Here is a 23964-nt window from a genome sequence, read left to right as displayed (position 1 = left end):
CTATCCAGTCTTGACTAATTAATACATATGAGAAGGAGGATGGTGATCTTTTTCTGTGTTTGTTACATTTTTGGTAGTTGTTTTTATTGCTGATTGGTAGTACTGAAAGTCCTTACTATTAAAAAAAAATCATATACTATACTTTCTGATACCTGAGCAATTTTTACCAAAAAATTTATAACTTGGTGTGCTAAAGAATAATTAGATAAATAAGGCCTGTTACCCTCCTGAAATATGCAATATATAGTTCAGACTGTCAAATTACTGAGTCTGAGTGTCAGCAATATAGTTATTAAACAGCAGGTGCTCATTTCCTGACCCCTTTAAATGTTATTGGTTTTGCCTGAGATCTCCAAAATGAGTATTTTCCAAATCAAAATTTAACATAGATCACTATTATAATATTAAATTTCTGCTCTCCAATAAAGTGACCTTCTCTTGGTAATTCTAGCTGCATGACACAATTTTATTTTGGAGACTTTTCTTTAAGTAACACACAAAAATGAAACTGTCAGGGTAGTGGTTTTCAAAAATGATTTCAGCACTGGAACTACCGGTTTAAATGAGTTTTCACAGAAATATATAAAATGATAGGACATATTTTATTAGCTTGTGATATATATATAGTTTAAATAAATATTTTGAATAAATATATTTATTTACTTATATGTTGAAAGTAATACAAAGAGTACCCACAGATTATAGAAGGAATTAAGCCAGTGAATCATAACCTATGTGTATTCACTTGTGGATTATACAATTCTTACATTCAGGAAAAACAAGTTAATTCAGTAATTACAAATTCTAAATATTGATGAGTGTCTTGGCTTTATTTCTAGAGTAAAATCTAATAATTTAATCTCAAATTAACACAACCTTGTAAATCAAATATACTTCAAAAAAAAAGATATAGCAACAGAAAAAAAAATTTACTCTCTACTTTTAATTTCTTTTACCTTAAATCTCTCTTTGTGATAACAGGATTCATATATAATTTGAGTTCTGGCTGCCATAATAAGTAAGACCTATATGAACATTTGAAATGCTGGAAAAAGTAGTAGAAAACTGTTATTTCTTTCTTTTTTTAACATTTAATTAATTAATCAATTAATTAATTTATGGCTGTGTTGCATCTTTGTTGCTGCATGCGGGCTTTACCTAACTGCGGCTAGCGGGGGCTACTCTTCGTTGCAGTGCATGGGCTTCTCATTGTGGTGGCTTCTCGTTGTGGAGCATGGGCTGGCTGGCTCTAGGTGCGCGGGCTTCAGTAGTTGTGGCGCATGGGCTTAGTTGCTCCGCAGCATGTGGGATCTTCCCAGACCAGGGCTCAAACCCGTGTCCCCTGCATTGGCAGGTGGATTCTTAACCACTGTGCCAGTAAGGAAGTCCCCAAAACTGTTATTTCTCACCTTTTGAACAATATGATTACTTTTTGAAAATGAGGATAATATTAAACTTCTTGAGTGTTTGTTTTTCAGAACTCTAGTTATTCCTATCTGTGCCACTATTTGTGCTATGTCATTATGAAGGTCAGCACAAGAGATACCAAGGTCCTTAGCAGGATCCCCACATAGCACACAATTCCAAGACCAGTGATTAGCAATCTCAAAAATGTATGTACACTCTATGTCCTAACAGAGATCTGGCAAAATTATTTACATAGACCCAAACCGATCTTTACATTTCCAAAGATGAAAATCACGAATCAAGGCATATGGTTTAATAACATCTACTGAAACATTAAACAAAACAAAGCTACACTTAAGTATTTGTGACTTTAGTCAACAAAGATTTCAAACACCAAAGTGCAAAAGAGAACTGGGTATACTATACTCACCGAGAAAGACTACAAGAAACAGGCATGTCTCCACTCCAGTCAATTGGTCCATTTTCTGCTTTCTGTACTCCAGATATTGCACCAGAAGGCTTTCCAGTAATTATTTTATACCTTGGGGGGAATAAAAGCAGATTAAAATAAGCAGTTTGTTACTGCATAGCCTATCAATGGGCTTTGCAAAAATATTTCCTCAGTTGCACCTACAATTATCTACTAGATGAAACTTTGTGATTGATGTTCACAGGATCCATAAAACAATCAAAATACTTTGAATCTGACTGACTGAAGTAGAATAGTGGCTGTATGATTATTTTACTTATACCATAATTAATTTTCATTTGGGCTCTCAGAGTGCCAAAAAACAGCATCTTGATGTTCACAACAAAAATATTAATTTTTCCATCTGAAAAAATTGAGCAAACACAAAAAAAGTTGTTACAGAATGTCTCTAGACCATAAAAAAAAGCATCTAATCCCTCTTACCCATATTATCCAAAGGCACAGGACCATGAAATTACTGGAGAAGGAACAATAGCTTTCTTTAAAAAAAAAATGATAAAACTACACATAGCACAGTAACAGAAAATTTCTGCATATTGAAAACATATATACACATATAGGAATAGATGTGTGTACCAAAATTAAACGTCAAACTTAATCTGCTTCTTGAGGAAGGTGACAAAAATAAAGATGACTTAAAGAAAGAGATGGATGGGGAAGCTAGAGAATACCAATAATGATGGAGGCAAGGCAGCCTTTCAGGTGTCAGCACTTTCCAAAACAAAACCTTAAAGTAGGAGAGAAAAACGTGGTTCATGCCTTCCAGATGAAAATGTAAATCATAACACAGCAGAATCTTTCATAAGTTTATAAATATTATTTCTTTTTTTTTAGACTTTTTTTTTTTTTTTTTTTTTTTTTGAGGTACACGGGCCTCTCACTGTTGTGGCCTCTCCTGCTGTGGAGCACAGGCTCCGGACGTGCAGGCTCAGCGGGCATGGCTCACGGGCCCAGCCGCTCCGTGGCATGTGGCATGTGGCATGTACCCCGGAGCGGGGCACGAACCTGCGTCTCCTGCATCGGCAGGCGGACTCTCAACCACTGCGCCAACAGGGAAGCCCTATAAATATTATTTCTGGCATAATTTTTTTGGTTTGTTTAATGTCTACATAAACGTGCTCTGAGCAAATTAATATATTCTTTAAAACAGTAGAAGAAACCAGTACAACTGATTTGGACTGCTTGCTGCTTCTTCAGTAGAGGCAGCCAGGATTTCTGCCTTAAGAGATTTTTCAGAGAAGAAGGAAATTAATGTGAAAAATAAGTTGCATTCACGTGAGAACCATCTGATTGTGGAGAAATAAGCAGAGATATGTGAGATTAATGCAAGAAGAGAAGTGAATAGAATGAATGGCAGAATTCTTAATTAAGGTAACGCTTATAAATTCTTGAAAAAACTTAACTAACTTTGTTAAGATCCATATACAAATACATTTATTAACACGTAAATGAGATGCTGAGGGATCAACATGGCTATAATGTGAGATGAATACATCACTCAATAGTAAAGTAAAACAGTCATTTTTCTTTAAGTGCTTCTGAACATTCATTAGCATCAGTATTCATAAAAAGTTGAGTTTCTGTGCAAATAAAGAAAAAAATTCTTCTAATGGTATTATTTGCCCTCATGGTGGTCAGATAAAATCATCAGGTATTCCTAGTTGCTTATAAGTCCTGTTTCCTTTATTAGGGAGCATCACACTTTTATTTAATCCATTTTTAGGGGAGCAAGACGTGCTGATATTGCTTTAAAACACCTATGACAATAAAAACATGACTAACTGTTGGGCACACTTTATGTTTAATGAGGAAAAACAGAAATTGACTCTTAGCCTTCATTATTGAAGAGATCTTATAAAAAGGACACTGCCGTAAAGCAGTCTCAAGATGATGCTATACCAAAATCATCAGTACAGTAATGGATAACTTCTTCCCATGAATTTGTACACTGTCCTTGCTGGAATACATTTAGATACCCAGGTTTTAGCAAAAGTCATCGTTACCAGTTGAAATGGTTTACTTCCGCAAACAAACAAAAGAGAAAATATGCTTCTCCTAATTTTCTGAGATGAGATTAAAGATTGTATTTTTACAGTTGTGATTATTACTTTATCATGTTTGCTTATAAAGGGCAGGGTCAAATTCTGAGAGAAATGTTAAGATCTAAAAGAGTGGTTGAACATGATAGGCTGTCAAGTGAGTTACTTCACTAAACCAAACAATCATAACCTCATAGTTTTATGTGTACACAGGGTGGCTGTTTCTCATGAGGCAAGGTCATTCACTAATCTTTTAAAATAAAAAGAAGTGTGGCCAATGTATGGATGAATTTTATAATAGATTTTACATCTAAAAATCCATCCTTCTTTTCTTCCATTATTTGGTTTACAGTAGTGACTCTGTACACAGTAATTATTTCCTAATATTTATGTCAGTACATAAATGTATAATGTACTAGTAAAATGCATTCAGGCTTTGGAATGAAACTGCAACGCAAAAAAAATGTAATATTACATTAAACGTTATTTTTGAAATGGTTAAAGAAATCAGGTCAGTTCAGGGTAAGAACCGTACTTCTTTTTGATCCAGTAAAATGGTTCTAGTACTCCACAGAAGTTCTACAGCTTTTTTTTTTTTTTTTTGGTTACATGGAGGAAAAAGCCTGATAAGGACACAGAAAACTAAATATACAGTGTGTTGAAATAAACTCCAGAAAGCAGTATATTTTTAATATGGATCAAAGGCTGGATGCCATTTATGTTTTGTACATAAGATAGTTAAACATGGTATGAAACATTATGCCTATACACTTTGATAAGGCTGCATTCTTATTAAAAAACCAAATAGCTTAAAATATCAGAAATGATGGCTAGATCAATTTTCAGTAGCGTACCCCTCTAACATGATGAAACAAAATAAGACAGAGATACATTTAAAAAATTATTTCTAATTTTAGATGGAGAAACCACTTACATCACTTCCTTATTCCTACGTGGCCCTTCAAACGGTCTAAATGGCAGTGATCCAGTAGCTGCATGGTAAAATGTTACCCCAATGCTCCAAAGATCAACAGTAGCTCCATATTTCTTCTGATGATCTTTTCTCAGCACTGCTCTCTCATACATATCAGGATGCTTTAAAAAGAAAAGAAAAAGCTACTAACTTGTGTTCTATGATAATACATTACACAAAAATAGGTATTCAATAATGCCTGGAAATTCTATTATATTTTCCTAATTATTTCACTTTCCGAATCTGAAGAGACTATTTCACATCTTGCCCGTTCTCCTCAAACCTCCAACACCATCTCCTTTGACCCTCAATTTTCATGGCCTCACTTCATAATTCAATGAGGAAATGGAAGAAATCAGAGATCAACTCTCCCTATGTCTGTTACCAAATACCAACCTACCTGAATCTGTGTCCAGAGCTAAGCCTACTTTCCAGTTATAATAGAACTGCTCCTATCAAAGGTTAACTTTTCCATCTGTGTTGTGGAGCCCACCATATCATCTCACCAATTCCAGAAATCAATTCCTCTAACTACCACTTTTATTTTATGCATCAATTTCCCCCCTTCGAATGGATCATTCCTTTCAGCTTACACATGCTTTAACATCTCCCATTAAAAAAAAAAAAACCCTAAATAGACCCTACATCCCCTTGTAGCTATCACCCAAATCTCTGCTTCCCTTTATAGCAAAACTCAAAATAGCTGTCCACACAACTGCCTTATTTCCTCATCTCCCATTCAAGCCTATGGTATTATATATTACCTATATCCTTTATCTCCCCAAACTATCTCTTGTCCTGGGCTCTGGATTCATATATCCTACTGTTTTCTTGAATGTCTAAAAGGTAGCTTAAATTTAAGGTATCCAAATTAGACCCTTGGTCTTCTGACTCAAACCTGTTTCCTTCTAATCTTTATCCTTTAAGTAAATGGTACTATCATCTACCCAGTCGCTCATACCCAAAACATATCAGGCAGCCTTGACTCCTCTCCCTCATTTCTCACATGCAATCCATCTGGGCAAGTCATATGGGCTCTGAGATAAAAATTTAATTTTCTAGAATTAATTCAGAGGACTAGCCTGACTAGGTACACTGGGGGATACAGCAACTGAGACAAGTAGCTGGTCTGATGTTAAACACATGTCCTTAAGCACAGAAGACACTATGATACAGTTGTGGAGAACAGGTGGAACTTATAGGGCATGGCTTAGGAGCTTACAGATCCAGACAGAGATTGTGATGGACATTAAGCTCTGCAGAGGACAACCGGAGGTCATACATACTTAGCCTAGTGACATTTGTCTTTATGTTAGTTATGCGCTGGAACTTTAAGATTTTTTGAAGATAAAGCTACAAGAGTGTACTCTCGACCAAAGTAGAGTCATCTCCCAAATAATGCCAAACGAAAACAATGCCTTACGACATTGTGGTATTTGGCAGTGACCCAAGGGACTGGGAACCCACGCAGATAACACTGCTGGGAGGGTGTTTCTAAATGATGCAGTTTATGAATTTGACTCTCAAAGGGTCACAAGCCCTGGATTATTATTCTTTGGGGGGATGGGTGGGACTCTTGGGAAATACATTTTAATGAGAAATCAAAAGAGGCGATAAGCATGAGGAGCTTAAAGTGAGTGTCCCAACATGCCTACCAGATACACAGGGTCTGAGTGGTCTTGTTGGTTCTGTGGCAGAGCACCTAAAGCAACTACTGACCAAAGAAGCGCTGGGCAGACCTTTGACCCAGCAGCCAGTACTTAGCGTATCAAGGTGCTGTGAAGAGGCCAAGAGTACCTGGACATGCCTGATATCTTCTGGAACATGAGGCCGCCAACCTGGGAAGAGGAGATACAGCGACTCTAGAAGGAGACAAAGGGGGACCTCCTCAAACAGTGCAATAATACACTGCCTAATTGGTACAGCTGGAAGGCCTTCACTGGGCAGTGGCGGACTGATCGTGGCCTGACACATGCTGGTCTGACGTATCTGTGCCCAGTGGCTCTCTCCAAATGTGCTACTTGTACTTGTGTAGGGATCAGTATTACTGGGCCTGGGTGTCTGCATCTGAGATAGGAGCACAAGGACAAACCTACTGCAAGTTCTCAGATATTATTAAGATAGCCATCATATTAAAAATGGCAGAAGAAAAAATGCTGGTGTTTCCTTTGGACTTTAACACACAAAAAGGAGAAGATTCAACATCTGGTCCGGGAATTCCAAAATGAGAAAAGTTTTCATTTAAATACATAAATATTTCTAGATTGCTGAGCTTCAGGCCATTATGTGTCTCATTTTATAAGTGTGGTGTACTGTATTAGAAAACAGGCCTGGGCATAATCTGAAATAGGAAAAATAGATCAGAGTAAAATTTTAGCCAAGAGAACAGCATGGACTTGGAGTAAATTTATTTAATAATTTAAATAATGTTTAAATGTTTTGTTCTTTCCATTTAAAAAGTCTGTTAGAAGCAAAAGCTAACCTGGGTCCTAGGAGAATATGTGAAAGACTGCCAGCTGGTAATAGGGATCAACCTCATGAACACTAGTACTGTACTGCTGTTTGTTTTTTTTGGTTATCACAGTAACTGGGAAGGGCTACTGGTATTTAGTGGGCAGAGACCAGAGATGAGAGACATCCTGTCAAATATGAAACAGTTCTGAAAAATAAGCTTCTGACATCCTGCATGACTTTTGAATATCTTGCCAGATATTTGTGCAGGAAAGAGGTTTATAATGATCTCAGTTTGTTTTATATATAAACAATGTATTTTTGTACATAAAGTAAACAAAGTATTTTTGTAGCTACAGGAATGCAGTACATGTGAATCTACTTTGTTTAGTTAGAAACTTTATCAAGAATTATTCACTGCTTTGGAAAATCATGTCAGTGACAACACAACACCTGTGATATGTAACTCACCAATACAATATACAAGTCATCACTGCACATGCACTGGAGGTGATATTACATACAGGTGAAAGCATCTGATTACTTAAGTTTTCTGCCAGTGAAGGTGTTCCTAAACTTTTACATATTAACTATCTATGATTTTATTATATTTTTCTTTATATTAAGATACTATGCTATTCTTTTAATTAGGTATGCAGGTGATTATATTATCTAAGAATTTCATTTTAATACACTGAAAAGAACATTGTAAAACATTTATTATAAAAAGGGGGCGATCATACACGGTAGAAACCACTAGCCTGTATGCTCTGGCTGCCTTCTGCTTACTTCTCCAATTCCAACTCCTACCACCTGCCTCTTCACTCACTAAATTGCAGCTATTCTGTCATCCTTTCTGTTCCTCAAACATCCAAGGTCATTCTTGTTTCTAGGTCTTTGCAGTTGCTTGTAATGCTTTTCCCCCAAATCTCTACATGGCTTGCTTCTGTTTATCATTTAAGTGTCAGTTCACTTAGGATTGAAAGGAGGCTTTCCCCAGCTATCTTTCTCCTACTAGTCACTACTTTATTACCTTATTGTCTTTCCAAAACTTTAATTATCTGAATTTATCTTATTTACTTGTCTATTGTCCTCACTAGATTGTGGGTTCCATAAGAGCAGAAATCATGTACATTTGGTTCACCACAGAAGTCCCAGTTCCTAGAACAGTGCCTGGTACCTAAATATCTGTTGGATGAATGTAATCCATTTTTAGGTATTCTTAATAAAGACTATCAAAATATAATAGATTAATTTGGGGATATATATTGATAGAACAAGACATCTTAATTCATGCCAGACTTAGTATAATCTGAATAAAGCTATGGGGCCAGGTAGACTTTATTCATGTTATAAGATTACAATGGCAGAATCCAGTTGGAAAAAAAGTTACAGATTCTAAGACTTTTAAAACAAAACCCAGAGCCATGAGCAATTAGTGATAGCTGTATATTATAAACTTCCTGATTACATGTTAAATATTCTTATTTTTCAGTGCCTTTTCTTAAGTGTTTCAAGTGTTTACTAACTTCACACAAACACACCTACATAATCTGTTTCAACCACAGAGCTTTTCTAGTTTTCTAGAATTTCAAGTTAGATCTTATACAGGCATTTAATATTTTTTTTGGGGGGGGCGGGTACGCGGGTCTCTCACTGTGTGGCCTCTCCCGTTGTGGAGCACAGGCTCCGGATGCACAGGCTCAGCAGCCATGGCTCACGGGCCCAGCCGCTCCGCGGCATGTGGGATCTTCCCGGACCGGGGCACGAACCAGTGTCCCCTGCATCGGCAGGCGGACTCTGAACCACTGCGCCACCAGGGAAGCCCGAGGCATTTAATTTTATGTGTTTCTAACAACTATTCTTTTCGTCTTTCAATAACCAACCTCCCTGAAGAGAATCATCTGCTTCAGAATTATAATTAAGTTTCCTCTACAGGGAAGAGTACTATAACAAGCTTGTAATGTATTAACTGCTCCGATCCAAATAAGAAAGCCTTTAATAGTTAGATGTTTCTGGAGTGTACAGACAGTTCTTTCTTTTAATATAGATGAATAACATTAGTAAAATTATTTAAGATTATTATAAAACTTGTAAGAATTTTTAACAGAAAATAACCCCGAGAAACCGATATCTAATACCTCATTACAAACCATATTCATTAGAATTGAAAATTTAATTTTTGCCATAAAAGTTGACATTTCATAGTGAACTGGTTGACCAATTACCCATATTTACAATATATCCAACTTCTTTAAATAAAATTATTAGTGATACGTGACTTACCAAATATTCTTCTGTGCCATAGAGAGAAACAAACTGCTCATCATCTTCTAATTCTCTAGCTGCACCAAAATCTGTAAGTTTGTACACAGACTGTCCGTCTTCCCCTATTACACGCATGATATTTCCTGGCTTAATATCACGGTGAACTATGCCATTTTCTCGGAGATGATTCATTCCACCCACTTCAATAATAAATATAAAACACAGGAAATCATAATGTAGGCATCTATGCATACGTATGTGTGCATCAGACTCACTAATCAACATTAATTCATTTTCACTCTGTAAATTTTTACATAAGTTGGTCCAAAGTCATTTTAATCAAAGAAGTAACAGATTATACTTATATTTTGTATTTCATGTTTGAGTAATGAGTTTTAGAATGATAAGGACCAATATGGTCTAAGGAATAGTCCAATCTCTCTTAAACACTATCAAGAAAATGGAACACAACAGTCTGAAGCCTATGACCTCCAGAATTACTTTTGGTTATATATCTGTGGGCCATCTGCCTAAACTTAAGAATGAAGATTCCCAAGAAAGATAATCTTTCACCACAATTTTACATTTTTACCTTGGGAAAAAAATTCCACAAAAGAGTAAACTGGACTCAATATATTAGTTAAAAAAAAAAAAAAAAGTAATAGAAGGAGGCAAAGTGTCAGACTTGTTTCCACAAAAATATGTTTCTCATATGCTTAGTGCTCTTCTAAAAATGCCATTTTCTTTCTTTTTTTAAGGGCAAAACTGCTGAAATTAAGCTGTTTGGGCTAACTGACATGCAGTGTCACAGAGTGATAGCCTGACACATTTGTTTTACAGCTGATAGATGAATGTCCAAGCATGACATATTAAATAAGTTTAGGGGTATCAACATTCAATTACAAAAGCTCAGGACTACCAGTATACTTAGGAAGGCATCAAACCTCCATAACTTCTATTTGATTTACTAGGCTGTAGCATATATTGGTTCTTTTTCATTTTACCTAAGTAGTCCCTACTGCTTCCAGTGTCAAGTTCAAGAATTCCCACTAACCTCATACTTTTATCACTGGGCTTTTCCTATTCTTCAAATATTGATTCATTTCTTTCCAAGAAGATATTATTCCCTTTGGTTGCCATATATATTTTTAAAATAACATTGGTTGCCATATATATATTTTTAATAAGTTTTGTTGAGATAAAATTTACATATCATAAAACTCATTTTTTAAAGTAGTTAAGAGTCTCAGAGTGTACAACTGTCACCACCAATTTCAGAACATTTTCATTACGCCAAAAAGAATCCCACGTCTATTAGCAGTCACTCCCCAACTCCACCCTCCCCTCAAGGCCCTGACCAACATTACTCTGCTTTCTGTCTCTATGGATCTGCCTATTCCGGACATTTCACGTAAATGGAATCATACAAATATTGCAGCCTTTTGTGTCTGGCATTTTTCAAGTTATATCCATATTATATCATGTATCATTACTTCACTCTTGTAATGAACAAATAATATTCCATTGTATGGATATACCACATTTTGTTTACCTATTCATCAGTTGATGGATACTGGGCTACTTCCGTTTTTTTTGTTATTATAAATACTGGTGTACAAGTTTTTGTGTGGATTTATTTTGAATTATTTTAGATATATACCTACTAGAGAAATTGCTAAGTCATACGGTAATTTTGTTTAACCTTTTGAGGAACTGTCAGACTGCTGTCCAAAGAGGCTGCACATTTTTACACCACCACCAACGGTATATGAGGGGTTCAATTTCTCCACAGCCTCGCCAACACTCGGTTCTGTTTTGTCTTCTTGATTTTAGCCATCCTAGTGGGTGTGTAGTGGCAGCTCTTAATTGTTTTGACTGGTATTTCTCTAACGACTAATGACCTTTTTATATACTTGCTGGCCATTTGTATATCTTGTTTGGAGAAATGTCTATCAAATCCTTTGTCCATTTTTAAATTGGGTTGTCATTTTACTGTTGAGTTGTTGGGATAAAAATTACTCATCAGATGTACGGTTTGCAAATATTTTCTCTCATTTTATGGGTTGTCTTTTTACTTGATGTTGTCCTTTGAAACACAAAAGTTTTTAATGTTGATGAAACTTATCTATTTTTTTTCTTTTTGTACTTGCGCTTTTGGTGTCATATCTAAGAAAGCACTCCATAAAGGTCTTTGGCTTTGAATGTAAGAAATTTATTTTTAAAAATTCTTATGTCATTAAATTATATATACATACATATATAATCATATAAATAAACAAACATACCCACATCTCGCAAAACAATTAAAAATTCAGATTCTGGTAGTCCATAGGCATTACATGGTTCTTCTAAAACAGTGTATAAACTTCCACATGGACAAAATTCCATAATAAGTACTTTATGTCTCGTTGTTATCTGAAAAAAAAAATCACTGATTGGGACTCAATATAAAAAATAAATTTTTATTATATGCCAATACTTACCTGATTTCATTTAAAAGTTGGATTTACTACAATGAAGGCACTTTGAATTGCTTTTTACCTGGGGTTTGTTAAATATTTGTTGACTGTACAGATGAGAATTAACATCTTCTAAATTCATATTAAAATTGGATTTGTCAGGCTTCCCTGGTGGTGCAGTGGTTAAGAATCTGCCTGCCAATGCAGGGGACACGGGTTCGAGCCCTGGTCCTGAAAGATCCCACATGCCACAGAGCATCTAAGCCCGTGCACCACAACTACTGAGCCTGGGCTCTACAGTCCACAAGCCACAACTACTGAGGCCGCATGCCACAACTACTGAAGCCTGTGCTCCTAGAGTCTGTGCTCTGTAACAGGAGAAGCCACTGTAATGAGAAGCCCGAGCATCGCAACAAAGGGTAGCCCGATTGCCACAACTAGAGAAAGCCCATGCACAGCAATGAAGACCCAACACAGCCAAAAATAAATTTAAAAAAAAAAAATGGATTTGTCTTTGAAGACAAACCATAGCAAGTCTAATTCGAAAATCACTGCTACAATGTTATAACGATTCTTTCAAAATTGTTTAATTTCTAATACATAACATACATTTAGGATATTAGTTCTTCTAACAAATCTCTTAAACTTGAAATTCTTCCTGTGACAAGCACTTTTACTTCAAAGAATGGAGTTCCAGCCTTTTTTTTGGCCACACCTTGCAGCCTGTGGGATCTTAGTTCCCCAACCAGAGACTGAACCTGTGCCCCCTACAGTGAAAGCATGGAGCCCTAACCATTGGACTGCCAGGGAGTTCCCAGAGTTCTAGCCTTAAAAACAAATAAGTGGCAGAATAGTTGAGTTGTCCTCTTGCAGCAAAGTTCTAGTCTGCTCATATGAATCTAAGCTGCTGATTTGTTTTAAACCTTAATTTTAATGTACCATTGATTATGAGATACATCATCAATTTAATAACAGCTTTATAGAGAAAAAGAGATATTACCAAATTACAAATACATATTGATTGTAAGATACATGCTCATTTCAGAAACTCAAAAATATGAATGAGATTTAAATCCAGTATTCATCTCCAACTTTTAATTCTTCCTTCCTTTTATAATTCTTTCTACATATCTCTTATATCCATAAAATATTTTAAATTTCTCTACGACTGAGTAGTATAAAAAATAATTTTTTTAAAAACTGTTGTTTTGAAATAATGAAATAATTGAATGCTGATGAATTGAAAATTTGAGAAATACCCATAATCCCATCACCCAGAGATAATTATGTTAATATTTTGGTATGTTTCCTTTCAGTCTTTTTTCTATGTTTCAAATCATATTATAGACACGTTAACACTTTGTATACCATACTGTATATATCAAGATCACACTGCATATATATTTTTACCCTTTTTTTTTTTTTGCGGTACGCAGGCTTCTCACCACTGTGGCCTCTCCCGTTGCGGAGCACAGGCTCCGGACACGCAGGCCCAGTGGCCATGGTTCATGGGCCCAGCCACTCCGTGGCACGTGGGATCCTCCCGGACCAGGGCACAAACCCGTGTCCCCTGCAATGGCAGGCGGACTCCCAACCACTGCGCCACCAGGGAAGCCCTTCATATATATATTTTTTTTTTTTTTTTTTTTCTTTTTTAATACTGATTTTCTCACAGAACATTATACACAAGCATGCTCTCAGGTGACTGAAATTTGTTAAATATCTCTTTTTATTACTGCTTAACTACTGTGTAGTAAAGAATTAATTTTAGCCAGAGAGGTCTGGTCTTTGCCCTTGGCTACTGGGAGGTGATTTGCTAGGCTTCTAGAATGTCCTATCTGCTAGAAGTGTCTTTGTCTGTGGGTTTTGGCCATGTGACAGTCTAACAATGTGATTTATGATGGGGATTTTGGACATGCACATCCGTTCCAACTTCCAGAGGAAATGGAGGCTAAAAGTATTAGCAGAACCTATGGGAAGGGCTGACTACAGGTCAGCCATGAAGGCAGTATGTGATTGTGCCCCAATAAAAACTTTGCACAACAAAGGCTCAGGTGAGCTTCCAGGGTTGGCAATACTCTGTGCATATTGTCTTACATCAATGCCAAGAGGATAATGTATCCCTGAGGACAAGGAAGACTCATGTTTGGAACCCTCCTATATTCTGCCCTATGGATCTCTTCCTTTGGCTAGTTCTGATTTATATACTTTTGCTATACTAAAATATAAATTATAATGCAATTGTAAGTACAGTTGACCCTTGAACAAAGCAGGGGTTGGGGTGCTTGACCCTCCGCACAGTCGAAAATCTACACATAACTTTACTGTATCTGTGGTTCCGTATCTACAGATTCAATCAACCTCGGATCGTGTAGTACTGCAGTACATATTTAGTGGAAAAAACTGCACATTTTTATAAGTGGACCCAGGCAGCTCAAACCTGTGCTGTTCAAGAATCAACTGTACAGTGCTTTCCTGAGTTCTGTGAGTCATTCAACATTCTAGCAAATTATCAAATCTGAGGGCAGTCATGGGAAGCCCCGAATGGGTAGCCAGTTGGTCTTAAAGATAGCCCTGGTGACTCCTGAACCTGCAATTTGTGTCTGAATGAGCAGTCTGGTGGGGACTTCTCTATCTACCTGCATGGTTTGCCAAACTCCTCTGCAGCTTGTATCAGAAGTCTTGAACAGACTTGGCAGTCTAGAGGGCTATCCTCTTAACCTCGAGTGTAGCTAACCAAACATTCTAACTTATTTAACCATTCTTTATTATAAACAGGGCAGCAAAGAACATTTTTGTGCATAAAATTATAATTTACATTTCTGATTACTTCCTAAGTAATAACTAAAAATGAAATCACTGGTATGAGGAGTATAAACTGCCAAACTGTTTTTCAAAAGGTGTGATTTTATTGATTACCCGCACTAACAGGATTTATATTTTTCTAATGACATTTTTATTTTCATTGTTTCCCACTAAAATCAATTCTGTCTTTTACAACAGGACTTCATATATCACTCTCTGGATTCCAAGGATTTTTATTCTTTTAAAGCCTTCTTTGTATTGTTTGACTTTCTCCTTGATCCTTATATAATTATGTCAATTTAACTTCATTTAGCTTTCGTTTTTAGTAATAATACCAGTAACCATATTCTACATTCTTTTATATCTTATACTACTTTTTCTGAGTCCATGAGACTTCATTTCCATTGTTATAGCTATTCAAGAATCTTTGAGAATAAATATTTGGTGGTATGAGCCCTAATTTTCACCATTAAAAAGCCCACTGTTTATAAAACCATTTTTATATTAGATTATTTCTCCCAAATCATAATAACTACAATAAACATGACATCGTTAATTAAAGCTTAACTACTTACCTCCTCTTCAATAGCAAATAATTTGACAATATTTTTGTGATTGAGTTTTTTTAACACTTCAAATTCTCTCATTTGAACATCCACTGGACGAAGAAAGCTTATGTTATTAAATACTTTGATAGCAAATAAGTCACCAGTTTTCTAAGAAAAAGAAAAAGGTTTTATTTATTTATAATATTATAAAGAAGATACAAAAGGTGCCATTAGAACTAGATACGGCAATTTCTTTTTTATAGAACACCCTGAATATTTTTAAGCATTAGGTAATTTGTACTGACCTTTTTATTTTAAGCTGGAATAAATCAATCAACTGTTCAGTATGGAATGTAGAAAAGGCTATTTTTTTCATATTATAAATAAAGCTTCCTTTATATATACATATTTATATATATATAAAGCTTCCTTTATTTATATATTTCATATTATAAAGCTTCCTTATGATACACGTTGGCAAAGATAGTCACTTACATATCAGAAGAGCTCTAACAGTACCAAATGTGAATGTATATTTTGAATAAGAAATAGAAAGTGAAACTCACAAGGGTTTCTCCAGGGCCTAATAATTTTAAACTAATCAAAGTAGGAAATGAAAGATTAAAAATTATATTCCACATATGCAATTTTTAGTAAGAATCTCAAAGTAAGGCAACTAACTAAGATTCCCTAGCTGGATAGAATGTGTATGTATGTGTGTGGGGGGTGGGATTTGAGAATAAGGTTAAAGCAGACCATCCTCATTGGAATGCACCACTGCTGCCTCAGGTAACCTTCTGCAACTTCACCTAGAGGACTAGGGCAGACTGCTGCTTCACAGATCAATTCTAAAGGATCAAAGACACTTCCTTTCCTCTATCAAAGCTCTGGCAGCACCCCAACTCTCACTCTCTCATGGCATACTGAAGTAGATTAAACACAGAATTACAATGCAGCCATAGTTGGGAGCGAATCCTAGAGGTACAAAATACATGCTAAATTTCAGGTAAACATTACATTGTCACGGTCTTCATTTAATTAACCTTTCTTTGAGGCTCTCTTCCAGACCCTTCCACCTCTTTCCAACCACTCAGGCCAGATTCTCTGAATTTAACCTTACTTTTCCCACAATCCAAGGTTGAACTTGCCTGGAGTTAGTGGAAAGACCATTCGTTTCTCCTATGAGCTCGGGGTTCAAGCATGCCCTGCCTAAAGATGTTTCATGGGTGTCTGTCTTTTAGGACCTCTGTGCTCTTCCTGCTTTGAAGCCCTCTCTACAGCTTCTCACACAGATTCACCACCTACAGCCATCATCCTCTTCCCCTCACCTCAGAATTTCATAATCTTCTTCTTAAAACCATTTAGCTGCATCACAGTCTCACTCTTCAAGATCCCTCTTTGGAGACCACCACCTGTGTTATGTGATCACTCCCTCCTCTCTCCCCTGCTTCCCCCACACCAAATACACATATATTCTTTCCAGAGGAGAAGACCCATTGACTGTTTTCAGACAGTATGAAAATGGAACAACTTAACTAGAGCTCAATTACACTGTTTTCCCATTTGATCAGCCAGGGTAAGGACACTGCCAAATCTATACCACCCAACATAGAGATTTTTCTTGAGGACACCTGTCTCAAACTTAGTCTGAAATTAGGAGAATCCTAACAGAGGAGCAAGCAGGGAAAAGAACACAATGTTGCAATGTACCCACTATGACCCAGGCCAGTATTTTCCCACCTTTTGTAGTCTACATCATACCTGTGAGATCACTGGGATATGTGGGGGAATGTCCCATTTTCCCTCTATTCAACTGCACTGTCACCTATCGGTCACTGTCTCTAAATCAATGCATGATGAATAATATTTAAAGATGCACGTGTACATATATATACAACGTGCAGGCCAACACGTCCTTCCTACAGCTCTCTCCCCTTTAACTTCACCTCAGTTATCACATACATATACACCCATCCACACACAGTAGTAGCTCAAGGTAACTTAATGAAAAAGAGACAGATTAAGTAAGTAATATACTTTGAAAAACAAATAGTAAACTTAGGGATCGGGTCACTCTGAGCAGTAACATAAAAGGATTTAGCTAATATAGTTAAAGATGCTTAAACAAACAGTTATTAAGGGCAAGCAGGATTTTGGGGGTATAGTCCTAAAACCTTGAAATTGATGTCACTGAGAACAAACATGGTTTCTCAAAACACATCCCAGGGAAGACTGCTAGGGACTGAATACTAAACTGGGTGTTAGCAATATTTTAAGTCAGTTCTTATGTCTCTCAAATCCTTATTTGAAGCTTTCAAACTATAGTGGATAAAGAACAGTTTTACTTCCTTTGAAGAAGAACTTCAGGACAGTAGTCTACTCTGTCCTCATTCATTCATTTATTCTTTCAGTCAACAAGCATTTACAGAGTGCCTGCTAAGTGTAGGCACTTACGTGAAGGACACTGGATATCTATGTAAGGAAAGAGGTTCAGAAAATGTGAGATATTTACTAGTGCCAGGCACTTTAAATATGCCTCCCTCAATTCCTATCGCTACTGACTACCTGTCACTCCATCAGTTTCTAATTTACCTTCCTTCCAATACCACCTTGCTACTAAACCCAACACTCTGTGGGCAGGTTCAGCACATTATCTGTAGCTCCAATCACTAGGTCCACCATAGTGTTTGACACATACCAAGTGATTACTAAAGTCTGTTAAGTTAACCGGGGTCACAGGAACACAGATGGTCAGGTGCGACTCACTGCTAAACGCAGAGGTGTCACGCCACCCGTTTTCTCTTCTTGGCACCGTGCACAAAACAAACAATTTTTAGGACAGAAATATCCAAGGCTGATCACTATGAATCTGACCAAGGACTGGAAACTGCAGACAATTCTAGAATTGGAGGTGAAAAAAGGCTGAAAACAGTACGACACTTCTGATTCACTCTCTAAGAGCCACAGAGGAAACAGCACGCACCTATGAACGTTCATCTCATTGCCACAGACAGAACTGACTGGTGGTCTCAAGGATACAGAAAAATATAAGGAAACTCCTCCTTCCTAAAATGTTTAGAGCTCCTGTGCTGAATTCACAGTGCTGAAAAACTAGTGAATGATTATTTGCATTATAAAAGGATGTTTTTATTCCATTATTTTTCCAGCTTCCTTCCCAGAATAGAAACTTAAATGATCTTAAATCTCTTCATTTTAAATGACTTTAATTATCTTTCACTTCATCCTCCAATACAGAATCTGACACAAAGTCCTTTTGGTTCTTGAAATGCCTCTGGGATTAGCCCTTTTATTCTATTCTCACTTGCACTAACAAGTTCTGATTACCGGGATATACAGTCTTTTAAACCTGGGCTCCTTGATGATAACCTCACTTTACTCCAATCTACTTTGTAGAATGTTTTACTCTGGGGGCATGAAGCCTTAGTACAGCACAACAGAATCATCTGTGGGTTTCCCTCAAAAATACCCATCTGCTCCTCACCATGACTCCCTCTATTACCTCCTACCCCAAATCACTGCTGCACTGAACTCTGTCAGTGAGATCACTACCGTAGGAGGATTAGGTCGAGGAAAAAACCAAACGGCACAACACTAATCTTCCCCAGTTCCTTTTTTCAAACAACCTTCTGTTTTTCTCCATTCCCCAACACATGACCTCTGCCACCACTGGGTAGATATTACTGCATCTGACACAAGCTATATCTTAAGCAGCCACAAAAACACATACTCTCTCTAGACAAATTAATCAAAACCACCAAGTCTCACTTTAGTACAAGTGTGCGTCTCAGAAAACTACATATATGGTGCTTTTACAGTATTCTCTGTACCAACCTTATGTCTTCCACGAAAGACATTTGCAGTAGCTCCTTGGCCTAAAATATCAGATAAAAGCCACAGATGATTAGAAGTGCTCTGCATCTCGGCGTGGTTAGGTGATGCTCTTGTTATACTAAGAAAAGAAAAAAAATTGCATGTTTGTTTTAAGGGAATAATACATTTAAGAAACAAATGTTAGCTATTTTTACTCTCAAGAAAGATCACCTATTATTACTAAATCAAAGTGCATAAACAGTCCAAAAAAAATCTAACTTTCCAGCAATATTAAAGACTAAAATGCTGCATGGGCTCTGAAAAAACATTAACCAATAACATCTTATATATTCAATTTAATTCACTTATTCACAGGGCTGAAAAAACATCAACTTCCCTTCTAATTTTGTCTCTGTCAATGAGAGTGATATTGGCCATTTACCTCCTTAAAATATTTTGAAAGATTAATCAATGATAAATCATATTTTAAAGTGTTTTAAAATAAAGTAATAAGGTAAAATACAACAGAAATATAGAAAAAAATTTCTTTCTTTCCTTCGAGGGCAGGGCAACACTAATGAAAACAACTGTTGCCACTGCATAACACTTGTATAACTTAAAATTTCACCTACACAAAGCCTGACAATCAGGAAGCAAAGGTGACCTTTCAGCAATAAATTTTGAAATTAAGGATAGTTTCTTCCGCCTCCAAATATATAAATATACACATACCGAGTGTGTATTAGCAAGTCTTAAAAAAATAAGCAAGGGGAGGCTAAGCATGTAGTGGGGCAGGAGGTACATGGAAAACCTCTGCACCTTCTGCTCAATTTTGCTGTGAACTTGAAACTGCTCTAAAAAATAAAGTCTATTAAAAAAAAAAAAAGCACCACCCCTAGCCTTGTCCTTCAATATTGAAAAGCTGTAAAAGTATATTGTAAATATTTGAGCTCCATGTTGGAATAAAAATGAGGTATGCTAAATAGCATAAACACTTGTCCCACCATGCCACCTTAAACCTGATGCAATGTCAGGTTGAATCAAAACAGATCTTGCTCTCCCTTCACAGTTAAGTTAGAATGGACTAGGTATTCAGTGATGAATTAATGACTGCCAATATTCCAAGTAGGGTTAAGTACACAAAAAATGGCCAGGTGTCCGAATTTCACCAATCTTTGATATACTCAGAGAGATGTATATAATTTTACCACCCATCTAATTCAGATAAGGGAATTTTACATACAGCAACTTATTGGAAATGAGCAATAAAAATACGATTCCTTTTTCAAAGTATGAAATACACATTTGTCAGCTACTGATATAATAAATTTCTCAAATATCTTTTCAATAATATTTTCAAATACTTCTCAATATGAAAAGCTTTGCTCATTAATGTAACTTTTGCTTGAGATAACTATACTTGGCAAATAACATCATTAAGTATCTATCTATACCTAGTGGGTAATGTAAAACACATTTATCAGCTAAGATATCTGCTCTCTATATGCAGAAATTAAACTATGGTGTCACAATGATCTTGGAAACGTCTTTTGAAATTATCTTCCAATAACCCCACAATAACCACATACTAAAACATGACTCAGCACACCCAGAAGGTACCTGCTATATAAATCGTTCCAAAATTTGGACACAATATAGGCAGGCACTCAACAAGTATGAGACTGGTAATCCTGCCTTAAGTCTACTTCCTTATGCTGTGCAAAATGAAAGTTACCATCTGTCCCTAGATGAAAAGAGGCTTGGTGACGCTGCATGTGGACAAAGTTCCAGAATTTCCAAACTCTACCACTAAGTAAATCATTTATTAAACAGATATTACATTCAGCGTTCTTCAGTGAAAAAAAGTCGGTCTTTGGTTATGCATTTGACAATTACTGGGTAGAACTTGTTTTGAGGCCACCTACTAAATATACCTGGGAAACGGATTGGAAATTACACTCATAAGCCACGTCCCAAAGGAAAGGTTTGGGCATTTGCATTATAGGTGTGTACATTAAAAACGTCTTCGGCTTCTGGCGAGCCAACCCCCGCTTCACTAAAACACGTCTCTTTTTAATCGTCTGAAAAAAATCAAACGATTTAAACACTGCCAATAGCATCCACGCTCGGAAAGAGGGGTAGAAAGCGGCCAGCCTAACTCCAAGGGAAAGGGGCATCCGCCTGTCCGGCGGCCAGGGCCCAACCCCGGTAACAGACACATATTCTTTCTCGGTTGCCCAGCGCCACCAGACCAGGGAGGGTCCGGGTCAGACGGCCGGCCGTAGGACGAGGAGTCCTGACGCAGGGGAAGGGCACGAGCGACCATCCCGGCCGGCTTCGCACGCTCCGGACACCCGGGAGGCGGTGTCAGCCCAGCCAGAGCCGGGGAGGGCTCGGCCTGGGGTCCCGCTGTGCTCCTCCGGTCGGCCGCCCCGCCCCCGCCCTGACTCAGCATCCCAGTTTCCCACTGGGGGCGGGAGCGCTCCGTGCGGGCCGTCCCCGGCTCGGCAGCCCGTGCCCCGCGCGCCTTCGGCCTCTCCGCCCGCGCCCGCCCCGCTTACCTCGCCCAGTCTCCGCTGCGCCACCGCCAGCGGGCTCCCGCGGCCTCCTTGTGTCTCAGGCCACTTCCGGCTTCGCGAGAGCTGGTGGGGGGTCACGTGACCGACGGCCGGCGTGCGGGTGCGCACGCGCAGTTCCGGCGCACAGATCTGGGCCTGGGCCTCTGCTGCCAGCGCTCCTCCCTCGCCCGGCTGTCCGAGGCCTCTGTGGCGAGGGGCCGAGAGACTGTGGGGCGTTTGGACCCCGTCCACACCCTTTGCCTGTCCCCCCTTACTCTGACGGTGAAGCCGGAGAGCCCTGCGCAGAGAGCGCAAGGATTCAGATTCCAACTGCGACTCCCGCCCCGTCCCCGACAGCAAAAGGCGGAGTGAGGTGATAGTGGACGGGTGATTACAAACAGGCAAATAAGCACGGGTGTGCAGAATGCTGGACATATGGGGGGCCATCGCTGGAGGATATCATGCTCTGCAGGGATAGATTCGTATGTATCTTAAAGACCACATTGGCTGCAGGGGAGCCAGATTATCGGCTGCGAGTAATTCGGACGTGAGATTCTTAATGTAAATAAGCTCATTTAATTCCCTTTTTAGACGGTATGTTGGAAAATGGCAATACTGGAGAATCTAGGGACTAAAATCCGGTCCCCTGCAGTATTCGTGCCGCTAGGATCTCAAGCAGCTATTCCCGAGCGATCCTTTTTGCCCACTGATAGAACTGCAGCCTTTCTAATAGTAAGGAGAGGCAGAGAGGCCAAAGAGACCTCTGCAGATAAGGGCTAAATTTCTGAGGGAGGGAGGCGGAAGGAGGGAGTTCTTCCCAGATGAGAACTATAGGAGCCGGCAGTGAAATAGGAACCTATGGCAGAGTGGTTAAGAGCAGAGGCTTTTTTTTTTTTTTTTTTTGGTGGTACGTGGGCCTCTCACTGTTGTGGCCTCTCCCGCCGCGGAGCACAGGCTCCGGACGCGCAGGCCCAGAGGCCATGGCCCACGGGCCCAGCCACTCCGCAGCATGTGGGATCCTCCCGAACCGGGGCACGAACCCGTGTACCCTGTATCGACAGGCGGACTCCCAACCACCGCGCCACCAGGGAAGCCCGAGCAGAGGCTTTTGAATGGAATAGACCTAGGGTTGCAGTCCCAGCTCTCTCTGCCAAATACTGACTTTAAGCCATTTTTTTAAAAAAAACCTCTGTAAGCCTCTTAATCACGTATCATATATACAATGGAGATAAGAAAAGCCCACTGTAATGCTTGTTACAAAGGAATTTACTTTATTAAAACTTTAAACAATGTTTAAGTGATGGAATCATTCTACTGTAACAACAATCTATTCACTGCTTACATTCCCACCAATTTTAGTTGTCCCTTAACTAATGCCAAGAAGAGAACCTGTCCAAGTTCCTTATAACTCACATCTCAAAGGTGAATGGGAGAAAATGTGATTAGCTGAAGGCCTTGATTCACATGTTTACCACATGAGTGAGGAACACTGAAATTTTTTTTTTTTTTTTTTTTTTTTTGCGGTACGCGGGCCTCTCACTGTTGTGGCCTCTCCCGTTGCGGAGCACAGGCTCCGGACGCACAGGCTCAGCGGCCGTGGCTCACGGGCCTAGCCGCTCCGCGGCATGTGGGATCCTTGCGGACCGGGGCACGAACCCACGTCCCCTGAATTGGCAGGCGGACTCTCAACCACTGCGCCACCAGGGAAGCCCTGAAATACATTTTCTTAAAGATCAAGCCGTTTGTGAACCAATTAATATTAGTATTTAAGATTTAAATAAACTGTTAGGCACAGAACTATACCAGGCCTCATAAAACTCTTGTAGTTCCATAGTTAAGTCATACAAATCCCTCAGTCTTACTGCCTCAGTGAGGCTGTTAACAGATGAGATTCACCCTTGAGACAATTATTTGGGTGTTTGCTTTTGGAGACTAAGAACAATACAGAAAAGGTAATACATGGTGGAACAGAGTTTCCTAATTGCTATGGTACTCCCTAAGTAAAGTGCTCTAGGCAACTTCAGGGAAGGAAGGTGGGAATTATTACACATGATTAGATAACATTAAGTTTTAATTTCTGTTACAGACTCTTAATTCCCACGTTTTGATTTCTCTTAGCTCTGAAAACTTGTTAA

General features: G+C 38.3%; 1 protein-coding gene across 1 annotated transcript in view; it reads right to left on the bottom strand.

The window, feature by feature from the left end:
* TBK1 (TANK binding kinase 1) overlaps positions 1–22086 on the bottom strand; it is a 47241-nt gene extending 25155 nt beyond the window's left edge. The window contains exons 1-7 of the mRNA XM_059080343.2: positions 21833–22086; positions 19293–19410; positions 15468–15608; positions 11914–12043; positions 9647–9828; positions 4871–5031; positions 1838–1948 (exon numbers count right to left, since the gene is read on the bottom strand). Coding sequence (XP_058936326.1) covers positions 1838–1948; positions 4871–5031; positions 9647–9828; positions 11914–12043; positions 15468–15608; positions 19293–19379 — 812 coding nt within the window. The 5' untranslated portion in view covers positions 19380–19410; positions 21833–22086. The remainder of the gene's footprint in view (positions 1–1837; positions 1949–4870; positions 5032–9646; positions 9829–11913; positions 12044–15467; positions 15609–19292; positions 19411–21832) is intronic.
* Between the last annotated feature and the right edge of the window lie 1878 nt (positions 22087–23964).

Source organism: Kogia breviceps, chromosome 12 (genome assembly GCF_026419965.1).
Source record: "Kogia breviceps isolate mKogBre1 chromosome 12, mKogBre1 haplotype 1, whole genome shotgun sequence".
Classification (NCBI taxonomy): domain Eukaryota; kingdom Metazoa; phylum Chordata; class Mammalia; order Artiodactyla; family Physeteridae; genus Kogia; species Kogia breviceps.
Note: the sequence above shows the minus strand (reverse complement) of the source record. Positions and strands in the feature narration are given on the sequence as shown.